Below are 12,787 nucleotides of genomic sequence, written 5' to 3'. Positions count from 1 at the left end.
TTTAGGGTCCCCAGTCCCCTGCAAAAAAAAACAATTGCAAGTCATCCACAATGTATAAATGCGGTTACACGTGCATCATGGGTCATCCGTGGGTCCCCCTAGAGAGGAGACTGTGTCACCAGGAGGGCCACAGTGCAAAAAATTCAAATCTGATAAAGCAGATACTTTGGGGCCCATTCACTAAGTTCGAGTGAAGGAATAGAAGAAAAAATACTTCGAATTTCGAAGTGTTTTTTTGGCTACTTCGACCATCGAATGGGCTACTTCGAACTTCAACTACGACTTCGAATCGAACAATTCGAACTAAAAATCGTTCGACTATTCGACCATTCGATAGTCGAAGTACTGTCTCTTTAAGAAAAAACTTCAACCCCCTAGTTCACCACCTAAAAGCTACCGAAGTCAATGTTAGCGTATGGGGAAGGTCCCCATAGGCTTGGCTATTTTTTTTGGTCAAAGGATAATCCTTCGAACGATGGATTAAAATCCATTGAATCATTTGATTCGAAGGATTTAATCATTCGATCGAACGATTATTCCCTCGATCGTTCGATCGAACGAATTGCGCAAAAAAGGATTTTAATTCGACAGTCAAATATCGAGGGTTAATTAACCCTCGATATTCGACCCTTAATACATCTGCCCCTTTGTGTAAAAAGGTGAGAAACCTACAATATCCAATTTACACTGTGATACTAGTACTATTTTCTTACTTGTGATATAAATGTGTTTTTGTATTCACTTTTAAAGACATAAAAAAAAACCTTTTTTGTATATACAGGTATGTGACCTGTCATCCAGAATGCTCGGGACCTGGGGTTTTCCGGATAATGGATCTTTCTGTAATTTGGATCTTCATACCTTAAGTCGACTAGAAAATCATATAAACATTAAATAAATCCAATAGGCTGATTTTGCTTCCAATAAGGATTAATTATTTCTTAGTTTGGATCAAGTACAAGGTACGGTTTCATTATTACAGAGAAAATAATTTTAAAAAATTTGGATTATTTGGATAAAATAGAGTCCATGGGGCAAATTTACTAAAGGGAGAAGTGACTAACGCTGGCGAAAATTCATCCGTGTGACGTCATTTCGATACTTTGCCAATTTAGTAACAAGTGCAGGCGTAACTTCGCTAGCGAAGGAGATAAACTCTAGCGGTACTTCGCACTCAAACGCCAGATGAACTTTCGCTCTGGCGAATGGATATAGCTCCACAAATTCACAAAGATGTGTATTTTATTGAACGTTACCTCTTGCGCCAGACTTGCCTTCGCCACCTCAGACCAGGCGAAGTGCAATAGAGTAAATAGGACTACCTCAAAATTTTTATGAAAATTTTTCTAAGTCCCAAAAAATGCTGGCGTCTTTTCCTTTTTTCAGGGTGATAGGCTACAAAAGAGCGTACATTTTTTTGGGGTTAACCAGCTTTCCTCCTACATTTCCTAACATATGGCACATAAACTATACACTGGGCTCATGTGTAGGGCAATATAACAACTCTATTTTATTTTATTAAGGTTCCCTGGGCTTGTGTAATGTACTTGCTGCAACATATACAATTATTCAACTATAACTTCCCGCCGTTTGCAAATTAGCCAACGCTAGCGCAACTTTGCTCTGCTTGCCGAATTAACGCTAGTGCAACTTCACCAGCGTTCAGTGCCCTGGACGCAATTTTGGATTTTAGTGAATTAGCGTTGTCCTGGCAAATCTACGCCTGCCGAAGTGTTGTGCTGTGAGCGAAGCTGTCACTGGCGAATTTTCGGAGGTTATTAAATTTGCCCCTATGGGAGGCAGCCTTTCTGTAATTCAGAGCTTTCTGGATAATGGGTTTCTGGATAATTGATGGCGACAAGAATTCACAGGCACACAGGTAATGCAAGAAGGTTATTCCTTGCTAAGTATTTATTGCAGCATGCAATGTTTCGGGCTTACCCCCTTTATCAAGCTGTGTGCCGGCGAATTCTTGTCGCCATTGGATAGTGAGGTTGCCATTTCCTCCATTTTGCTGTGCACCAGGGTTCTCTACCTTTCGGGAAGGCCAGGGTGTGCGAGTGCTTCCTGGATTGTTCTACTATTTCTGGATAACGGATCCCATACCTGTACCATAGTGTGCTAAATGTATTAAGTTTCTGCGACACAGAGCTACATTCCCACTGATATAAATGTATGTATCCAGCTCCATAAAGAACACTTATGGGAGAATGTAATATTGGTCGCTAACGCAAAAATCGTTCGCAATTAGTTTGCAATGCAAATAAATGTTCGCAAAGTGTGAACAATTTTGCCTTTGCAAACATTTTGCCCCTCACACCACAGTAGGGATAGTGTTTGCTTATTTTATAGTTTGCGAATTTGTATTACTTTGGTGTGAAGTGAGTCACTCACTAATTTTTTGTCTCTGCCCAAAAGCCTCGAGCCTGACAGACCTCGTGCAGTAAGTCTTGAATGAAAGGAGAGACCTTTTCATATCAGCTTCTAAGTATAGAGCACTCAGCTCCCTCTCTGGCTTCTGTTACAAATCACTGAGCACCAGTTTCATCTTTCTTTATGGCTCTTTTCCCGCGACCACCTTCCCTTACACTCTCTTATTGCTTGCTTGTCTATTTATTACACTTTCTTCACACTGGATTAAGAACCCTTTTTATGTGACACAGATCCCATTCATAGTAGCTACGTTCAAAGGCAAGCCATGGTTTTAAATCTGTCTTCTGATACAGCCTGGGGCTTTAAAACTATTTTCCTATATCTTTACAGCAATTCCGTTTCTGGACAGTGACTATAACAAATAAAAAAACAAACAAATACAAAAAGTATTGTAGAAGTGATACCTATATTGGCTAACAATAAAAATACAATACTTTTTGTATATGTTTGTTTTTTTATATGTTATTTTTGCTTCTGGCTAACACACTAGCACAGTTTTTGTTTTGTGCTGGACAGTAACGGTGTTACTTAATGGCTGAGGCAACGATAGGCCTAGGGATAAATCACATTTTATTATTTTATGAAGAATAAAAGGCAAGACTGGGGCAGGACCACTATAAAATGTAGTGTTTTGGTGGGTACTAAATCTGAGTCTGGTCTTCAGTACTACAACTCTGTTTATTGCTTTATTCGACATTCATTGCTACTTTAAAGGTAAGAGCACACACAAAGATTCGGGGAGATTTAGTCTGGGAGATTTTAGTCTACCACAAATAAATCACCTCTTCTTCGGGGCTGCCTCCCACCAGCTAGAATGTAAATCGCCGGTGGGAGTGCTTCATTTTCCGTTGCCCGAAGTTTCCTTGTGAGGCAACTTCGGGCAACTTTGGAAAACAAAGCGCCGTGTGTGCTTTAACATAGGCGACTTTTCATTGTAGCGGATGGGAAGACACACAAAGGCAGTACGGGGAGATTGTCACCCAGAAGAAAAGGTGATTAGTTGCCAGGCGACAAAATCTCCCCGAATCTCCTTGTGTGGACTAACCCTAAAGGTCCCCATAGACGCAAAGATTTCTCTTGCCGAACGACCGATTTTAGGGAAGCCCGACCAATCCTTCAAAATTATCGTGCGGTAGTGGGATTTGAACGATCGTACATCTTACGATTTTTCGGCCGACATCTGTCAGGAAATTGATCGGCCAGGTCAAAAAATCTTTGTCGGTCCCAGTGCAATCTATCTACTGTATGTTTGCAGGGCCAAGCAGGCAGCTCCCCTTTGTTTTCCTGGCAAATTGGTCTTTTTAGTTGATGGTAAATTCGTACGATCGTTCTGAGAAGATCGTGGTCTCACGATCAGGATCTGATCTTTTAAAAATCTCAACATCTATGGCCATCTTAAATCTCCCCAAATCTCCTCGTGTGGACTACCCCTTAGAGCTTTTAGCATTTAAATGTTTATACTGTTTATTAGAAGATCATAAACTCATTTCAGCCCTAAGTATCTTGAGATTAGATCCAAACAAAAAATACAGTAGTTTAATAATTCTATGCAGGTTTCCCTTTACTGTGGGCAGGTTATAGGCACACTTTGGCACTCAATCAAACTGTTGCTGAACTTTACATCCCAGTTGTAACAAAACAGCTAGGTTGGCTGGGGCATGCAAGGAGCTGCTATTATTCTAAATGGATTAAAACTTGAAAACTCTTGTTTCATTAACATCATTATTGGAGGATTCTGTCAGATGATATTATTATACATTTTCTCATTACAGGACAACATTCTTATGGGATTAAAGGCTAATCACCAAACTGATTTAGATTCCAGAGGTGCCGAATATGCAAAGTACTGAGCCATGTAAGAGCTTTCCAACAGGGTTTCTAGGTTAAGCCCAACACGGGCACTACTCCTACACAATGTGGGGGGCAAAGGTATACAAATGTCACCAACTGAGCTTGAACCAAAGTAAAAGTGCCAGAAATGGTGTTTAAAAGAAATACTAAACAAAGTGCGTGTGTAATACAAGGTATCCTACACAATATATCTATATGCAATACTGTATGTAACAGAGTAACAATAATAATAGCATACATGTGTTATATCATTTAAACGGATATCACTATTATTACAAAAAGACTTCAAGTGAAGCTTCTTTAAACACTTGTTTCAATGTGAAAGCAGGAAGAAGAGGCGTGTGAAAAAGAAAATGTGTGACTTTTGTTTCTTCTAACTTTATATTAAGGGGGTTATTTATCAAAATCCGAATGTATCGCACTATTTTTGGATCCACTCCAACCAAATCCGCAGGGACTTCCCCCACCTTTTTATCTTTACACTTTGCAGAAAAATTCTTGTGCGGGAAAAGTCTGGATAAGATCAGAAAAATATCTGAATCCGCATCTTTTTCGGATTTGAGGCCCGAATACCTCAACTTTTTTGGATTTGACGCCCATATACTCTTTTAAGGATCTGCAGCCCGGATACTAAAACTTTTTTTAGAAACCCAGCTCAAATCAGGATATCTTCTGGACATCTGCCATTGACTTCTATATGAACTCGGCAGGTATGAGTTGGAGTAACTTTTTATTTGGACTTTTAACACCATCAGGGTTTAATAAATCACAATAAATGTTTGGGGGTTTTTTTCTACGAAAAAATGGTGGTTTTGCCCCTTAAAAGTCCAACCAGAAAAAATTGGACTTTAATAAGTAAACCTCTAAAAGTGCCACTGTTTTTTATTCCTATCCATTACATCACTTTACTTTCACAGATTTACCTGAATGTAAAAAAAAAATGCTTGTAGTGAATCCCCCTGTCCGTGCTGAATGCTGGGCTGTGACTTCTCAGGTCTAATGTAGAAGAAGAGGTGTTTGGGTGACTTAGGCAAATTACAGTGTACAAGGCTGGGCCTTCTTATTGACTAATGTGCCTGTTTGTTCTACTAATTTATTGTTCTGCTGTACAGTGCGATGCTTTCATTTAAATAAAATATACATTCATATACATGAACAAAAATAAGACATACTGCAGGTTGGATGTTCCTACTATATATATATATATATATATATATATATATATATATATATATATATATATATATATATATATATATAAAATGGGTCCCACAGTGTGTGCAGGAAGGAAACCCCAGTTTTACGTATCTTCCATATTTTACCCAGGGGAACATTATGTCTCATGATACATTAGTGGTATCACTACAGATACACTCGATCTTCTCACAACTGTCCTCTCTAGGAATTTGACCCGTTTCGTTTCGCCAAAAATTCGCCACCGGCGAAATGTCGCCGACACCCATTAAAGTCTATGGGCGTCAAAGAAAATGTTGTCGCCCGCCGACATTTTTTAAATGCACGTCTTATTATATTTTTTTTGTCGCATGACGCCATACAAGTTTATGGGCGTCATTTCTGCGGCGAAACAAGGCAAAAGAAATTCTCCCATCACTACCTCTCCAGAAGTCACAATTATCACAACAAGGCTGTATATTAGTTACAGATAATTGTATATACTAATAGTTCTAATGACAGGTCTTGGCTGACTTTTACTGGATTGAGTCAGTAGTCTGCATCCCCCAGGAGCTGTTGCATTAAACTTTCAGAATCTGCAGGAAAATGCAGTTTAGCCATAGCCTGAGGACGCTGGTCGGACATCCCTGATGGGAGAAGAGTTAAAAGTACAAAACCTATTGTCCAACAGTTCAGCTTATATAATATATATATATATATATATATATATATATATATATATATATATATATATATATATATATATATATATATATATATATATATATATATATATGAGCAAATAGTGGCAGCACTCCAAGGAATTTTGTAGGTTTATTAGTCCAACGTTTCAGTTCCTTATGGAACTTTCATCAGGGAAACTCACTCACACTTTTTTTCCCTGATGAAAGTTCCATAAGGAACTGAAACGTTGGACTAATAAACCTATTTTTTGATAAACTTGTGCCTGGTTACAAAATTCCTTGGAGTGCTGCCACTATTTGCTCTCATATCTATCTCTCTATATGGATTAGCACCCAGGTTATGGACATTGACTTAAGGTTGTGCATTCCTACTTGCAGCACTATATATATATATATATATATATATATATATATATATATATATATATATATATATATATATATATATATATGAAAGAGATGACCAGTAACCAAGGCTCTTGTGCATCAAAATTTCTGTATTAAGCGAACATATGTGTACAACTTGGGACTAAAATGTTGGTTGCTAGTCATCTCTTTCTTCTATAAATTAGGTTTTTACCATGCACCAGGGCAATCAAAAGGAAACTGTGTGCAGTCTGGATATATATATATATATATATATTTAGCCCTCAGTGAAAAAACAGCGTTAGGGACCGCCATTCGGGGTTTACCTTGACGTGGTATGGTGGCTTATCAATAGAGATGTCGCGAACTGTTCGCCGGCGAACTTGTTCGCGCGAACATCGGGTGTTCGCGCTCGCCGGAAGTTCGCGAACGTCGCGCGACGTTCGCCATTTTGGGTTCGCCATTGTTGGCGCTTTTTTTTGCCCTCTCACCCCAGACCAGCAGGTACATGGCAGCCAATCAGGAAGCTCTCCCCTGGACCACTCCCCTTCCCTATAAAAACCGAAGCCCTGCAGCGTTTTTTCACTCTGCCTGTGTGTGCTGAAGAGATAGTGTAGGGAGAGAGCTGCTGCCTGTTAGTGATTTCAGGGACAGTTGAAAGTTTGCTGGCTAGTAATCGTTTTGATACTGCTCTGTTATTGGAGGGACAGAAGTCTGCAGGGGTTTGAGGGACATTTAAGCTTAGGTAGCTTTGCTGGCTAGTAATCTACCTTCTACTGCAGTGCTCTGTATGTAGCTGCAGTGGGCAGCTGTCCTGCTTCTGATCTCATCTGCTGACTGCTGCAATAACAGTAGTCCTTGTAAGGACTGCTTTTATTTATTTTTTTGTTGTTTTACTACTACTACTACTACTACTACTATAAGAGCCCAGTGCTATTAGTCTAGCAGTGTTGGGGAGTGGGACTGGTGTGCTAATCTGCTGCTCCTAGTAGTTCAGCAGCACCAACTTTAATTTTTTTTTTTAATATTCATTTTTTTTTTATTTTACTTTTTTTATTTTACTACCGCTGTAGTAGTGTATAAGTTGACCTTTTAGGCATTATTTGCCCTGTAGGCATTATTTGCACACTGTTTTCTTCAACCCGCCATCGAGCTGTGTGACCTTGTTCACATTCTGTCTAAATATCCATAATATTACCGTCTCCAGAAAAAACACCGGAGTCACTTTTTTCAAGCAGCCATAATATATTTTACGTAATCCGTATCCACCGCTGTAGTAGTGTATACGTTGGCCTTGTAGGCATTATTTGCACACTGTTTTCTTCAACCCGCCATCGAGCTGTGTGACCTTGTTCCCATTCTGTCTAAATATCCATAATATTACCGTCTCCAGAAAAAACACCGGAGTCACTTTTTTTGGCAAAAAATGACTATTTTCAGCATTTATGTGGCATATTTTTTCTGGCAACTGTGCTTCAGTGGCTGCAACCAAAAAAACTGGGCAAACAATGTCTACAAGGTCAACGTATGGCGAAAAATTACTATTTTCAGCATTTATATGGCATATTTTTTCTGGCAACTGTGCTTCAGTGGCTGCGTCCAAAAAAACTGGGCAAACAATGTCTACAAGGTCAACGTATGGCGAAAAATGACTATTTTCAGCATTTATATGGCATATTTTTTCTGGCAACTGTGCTTCAGTGGCTGCGTCCAAAAAAACTGGGCAAACAATGCCTACAAGGTCAACGTATGGCAGTTGTTTAAAGAGAACAGTAGATTACTAGCCAGCAAAGCTACCTAAGCTAAAATGTCCCTCAAATCCCTGCAGACTTCTGTCCCTCCAATACAGAGCAGTATCAAGCAGATTACTAGCCAGCAAACTTACTATCATCTGTCCCTGAAATCACTAACAGCTCTCCCCCTACACTATCTCTTCCAAGCACACACAGGCAGATTTTTCAGATACATTTTTGCCCTTGATCCCCCTCTGGCATGCCACTGTCCAGGTCGTTGCACCCTTTAAACAACTTTAAAATCATTTTTCTGGCCAGAAATGTCTTTTCTAGATGTTAAAGTTCGCCTTCCCATTGAAGTCTATGGGGTTCGCGAACCGTTCGCGAACCGCTCGCGTTTTTGCGCAAGTTCGCGAATATGTTCGCGAACTTTTTTTCCGACGTTCGCTACATCCCTACTTATCAATTTTATGATCATAACTTTGTAACAAAATAACCCCTGTTTTGGGTATATATGCAATAGCATTTATTATACTTATATATATACTTTAAAGCCTTTAGAGTGCTCCCACAACCCCCCTGTTTTGATATTATATATATATATATATATATATATATATATATATATATATATATATATATATATATATATATATATATATATATATATATACACACACAGTATATAAACTGAACTGTTGGACAATATGTTTTGTACTTTTAACTCTTCTCCCACCAAGGGGCCATTCAATGCTGAGAGTCTATTGCAAATGCCCTTCACTTTATGCCTCTAAATATCTATAAGCCCCAGTACAATAACAAGCTTTGATGAATGGGGGATTGTGGTCTGGTCCCCACTCAGATCTCTTCTACATGACTGGCAGAGCTGTAAGTCCCCTGTGCCCCTCTCTAGCAGCCAGTGCCCATGGAAAAGCAGAGGGTACTCACTGTGCCCATGATTGCTCGCCCTGCAGTCGGTGTTTGGCTACAGACAACAGCTCTCAGGAACTCATGCGCCGGTTGGATCGCTCATTCTCGTACAGACTGGCTGGAGCGCTTATTCGTTTACTCTTCTTATGGTGCCGGGCGGCTCTCTCTTCGCCAAACACCGGATGGAGCGCTCGGAGCAGAGACAAGCGATTTGCTCAGCCAGCGGTTTCGCACAGACTGAACTCGATCCAGACTGAGCGCTTTTCGCCCCCCTGCGACTACAGACTGCTCCGTGCAATGTGTTGTCGCACATGAATCGGATGCGGCCGCTGCTGCCTCTCAGTGGGAGATGTGAAAGATCTGCCAGGAGAGAAAGTGTTTATTGTTAGGCAACTGGCAGGGGCTGTTTCTCAATAGGGCACTTTAATGACAGCTGGAGGGGGGGGGGGGTGATATGTAAAGTTTAATGACAGCTCGGGGGCTGGTGGTTGGACGTTACTCATTTATTACTTTTTATTCTACTTCATACAGTTGTATTCAGCCTCTCTGCTGCATTGTCAGGGACTCCCTGATCCTTACTCTCAATAAGTGGCACCTACACTACCTATGCAGCATGGGATGAACGACCCCCTACTCCTTACCCAATATGTACTAAATGGAGTCCTAAGAAAACCTTTCATACAGGGACCACCAACCACTCTCATTCTCTCTCCCAATGATGTTAATTTTCATTTAATTCTCCTTAGTCCTTTATTCTCCCCCCCACCTCTTGTCTCCTTTCCAATTGTACTGATCATCCTCTACATTTTTCTAACTCCATTTTCCTTTTATCCCTCATTTAATAACAATCTGCCAGTACCTTTGTTTAGGGCAAGGCCAGACGTGGCGTTTTTACGTTGAGTTTTTTATAAAAAGCTCTGTCGGGTGTAAATACGCATAAACTGCACTACCACTGAAACTAATGGAAAACACACTATGGCAATTCTCACAGGGCGCTTGCAAGCTGAAATCCGCCACGGGACGCCAGTATTGGCGGTTTTTTAGCAGAAACTTCAAGAAACTACCGAATCAATAGACTATGGGATCTGCAAGTTTGAAACCACACTTTACAGAAATACGCAGCGTATTTTAAATATGGCGTCCAAATTTTCGGAAGATAAATGACGCATATAAGTTTTTACGGCCGGTGACGCAATTACGTTGCGTATTGACGATCATTCCTGCTCCATTTTGCATGTAAATAGTTTTTCTATTTCTAAATAGCTTTTCTATTTTCTATTTCCAGCCAGCGGAATTATGGGGAATGAGAACAATGAGAAGTGCATGTTGGGAAAAGAAACCCCTGTGCTGAAAAACAAATGAAAAATACATGTTGACGGTCACGTGTGGTTTCAGTGACGTATTTACCCCGACGGAGCTTTTTTTGTTGTCTGTGTGAAGGCAGCATGCTATAGGGCACATCAGTGTTGCTGTATTAGGCTTTTGATTTATTAAACTGGTCAAACATTCAAACACTCCCTGTTCCCACCTTGCTAGAAGTACACATGGGGGCAACTTTACATAGGGTCGAATATCGAGGGTTAATTAACCCTCGATATTCGACTGTCGAAGTTAAATCCTTAACTTAGCGTTATTCGTTCGTTTGATCGAAAAAAATATATAATCCTTCGAAACGATTTTAATCCATCGATCGAACGATTTTTGTTCAACCAAAAAATGCTTAGGCAGCCTATGGGGACCTTCCCCATAGGCTAACATTGACCTCGGTAGCTTTTAGGTGGCGAACTAGGGGGTCGAAGTTTTTTCTTAAAGAGACAGTACTTCGACTTTCAAATGGTCGAATAGTCAAACGATTTTTAGTTCGAATCGTTCGATTCAAAGTCAAAGTCGTAGTCGAAGTTTTTTCCTCTATTCCTTCACTCGAGCTAAGTAAATGGGCCCCATACTACTGGTTGATAGACTAGGAATTAGAGAACAAAATGACATCTGCCATACATTGTGTGACCCCTCATAAGTTCTCTGTCCATTGGGAACAAAGGTCAATAAGGCAAAGGGCTTACACAGCCAGGTATGGATGACTTTAAAGCCACTGCAGGTGGGACTGTGTAGTCAGAATGGAAAGATAAACCACCCAAAATGTTCCATTTTTAGTATTACGGTTAAGGAAAATAAGCTGTTTATTACTGAGAGTTTGGTGCTTCACTGCACACAAGCTGGTCCTTCATGCACCAGTCGTTCACTACTCTGAGAAAAGCACTAAAATAACTAAACAGGAATTAACGAAGAGAACTTTACCAGTTTGAGTAGTTCAGGACAGGATAGTTCTTATATCTAACAGCACATAAAGTGAACAAGCCTAACATTGCCTCTGTAGCACCACCATATCCTCACCATTCTCCATATGGAGTTCTTGATTCACAGGGCATGACAGTAAGTCAGAAAGAGAGTAAAGGTGGCCATACACGGGCCGATAAAAGCTGCAGACAGACCATGTTGGCAGCTTATTGGCCCCTGTATGGGGCCCCCCGACGGACTTCACCGATCGAGATCTGGCCGAAAGTTGGCCAGATCTCGATCAGATGGGACGAAAAATCCCGTTGGATCGCGGCCGCATCTTTTCGTTGATGCAGTCCTGCGATCCGACCGCCCATTACTATCTTTAGGATCCGATCGTTGGGCCCTAGGGCCCATGATCGGATCAACCCGATATTGCCCACCTCAAGGTGGGCATATCGGGGAGAGATGCGCTCGTTTGGCGACATCGCCGAACGAGCGGATCTCTTTGTGTATGGCCAACTTAAAGAGCTGGACTGTCAGATATACAGGTGGAAACAATAGAATATACCTCTATCTGACGATTCAGCAGTAAACCTGGCCGATGTTTAGACGCAATCACATTTTCAGTTTTGGCGAATTGACTAGGCAACCTCCATACAATTCTTTTGCTGAGATCGGATGCCTTGTCTCCTGCCATCAACAGATATAGTGCTAAATTTTGTTTTGTACAATAATAATTAATATCTGTATGTGTATGACCACCTTAAGAGAGGACAGCTGAGCTTTTAGATATAAAACCAGGCTCGCCAAGCTGGGATTGACAGAGAAGAGGCTTCATTGATTTGCAGAATTAATATACAGGTATGGGATCCATTATCCAGAAACCTGTTATCCAGAAAGCTCTGAATTACAGGAAGGCCGTCTTCTACAGACTCTATTTTTATTAAATAATTCAAAAAAAAAATTTCCTTTTCTCTGTAATAATAGTACCTTGTATTTGATCCCAACCAACAAGTTCAGACACCAGAAAAAAACCCGGTGGGCCCCTACTGGCCCAGACTGCTTCACTGATCAGCTGGCCACTAAAGTGTGACGCAAGATCAGTTCGGGGGGTTCGGAGTTTGGAAGTGACTGCCAGGGAGGCACGCGGTTTCCCAGCCCCGGTGGGCCCCCAATGCTTCAGTCCAACCCTGCCAACCAAGATATAATGAGCCTTCTTTGAGACCAAACAATCCTATTTTGTTTAATTCATGTCTAAAGGATTTTTTTTGGTATGGAGATCCAAATTACAGAAAGATCTCTTATCCAGAAAACCCCATG

At 40.6% G+C, this 12,787-nt stretch overlaps 1 protein-coding gene across 2 annotated transcripts in view; it reads right to left on the bottom strand.

Moving 5' to 3' along the window:
- Positions 1–9,552, bottom strand: part of st6gal1.S (ST6 beta-galactosamide alpha-2,6-sialyltranferase 1 S homeolog) — a 33,911-nt gene extending 24,359 nt beyond the window's left edge. Inside the window, exon 1 of one of the 2 annotated variants that reach the window (XM_041564992.1) lies at positions 9,209–9,552. In XM_041564992.1, the coding sequence (XP_041420926.1) occupies positions 9,209–9,217 (9 nt within the window). In that variant the 5' untranslated portion in view covers positions 9,218–9,552. The remainder of the gene's footprint in view (positions 1–9,208) is intronic. The other variant, XM_018265857.2, reaches the window with a different exon arrangement.
- Between the last annotated feature and the right edge of the window lie 3,235 nt (positions 9,553–12,787).

Source organism: Xenopus laevis, chromosome 5S (genome assembly GCF_017654675.1).
Source record: "Xenopus laevis strain J_2021 chromosome 5S, Xenopus_laevis_v10.1, whole genome shotgun sequence".
Lineage (NCBI taxonomy): Eukaryota > Metazoa > Chordata > Amphibia > Anura > Pipidae > Xenopus > Xenopus laevis.
The sequence above is the reverse complement of the archived record's forward strand: the minus strand, read 5'-3'. Positions and strand labels throughout refer to the sequence as shown.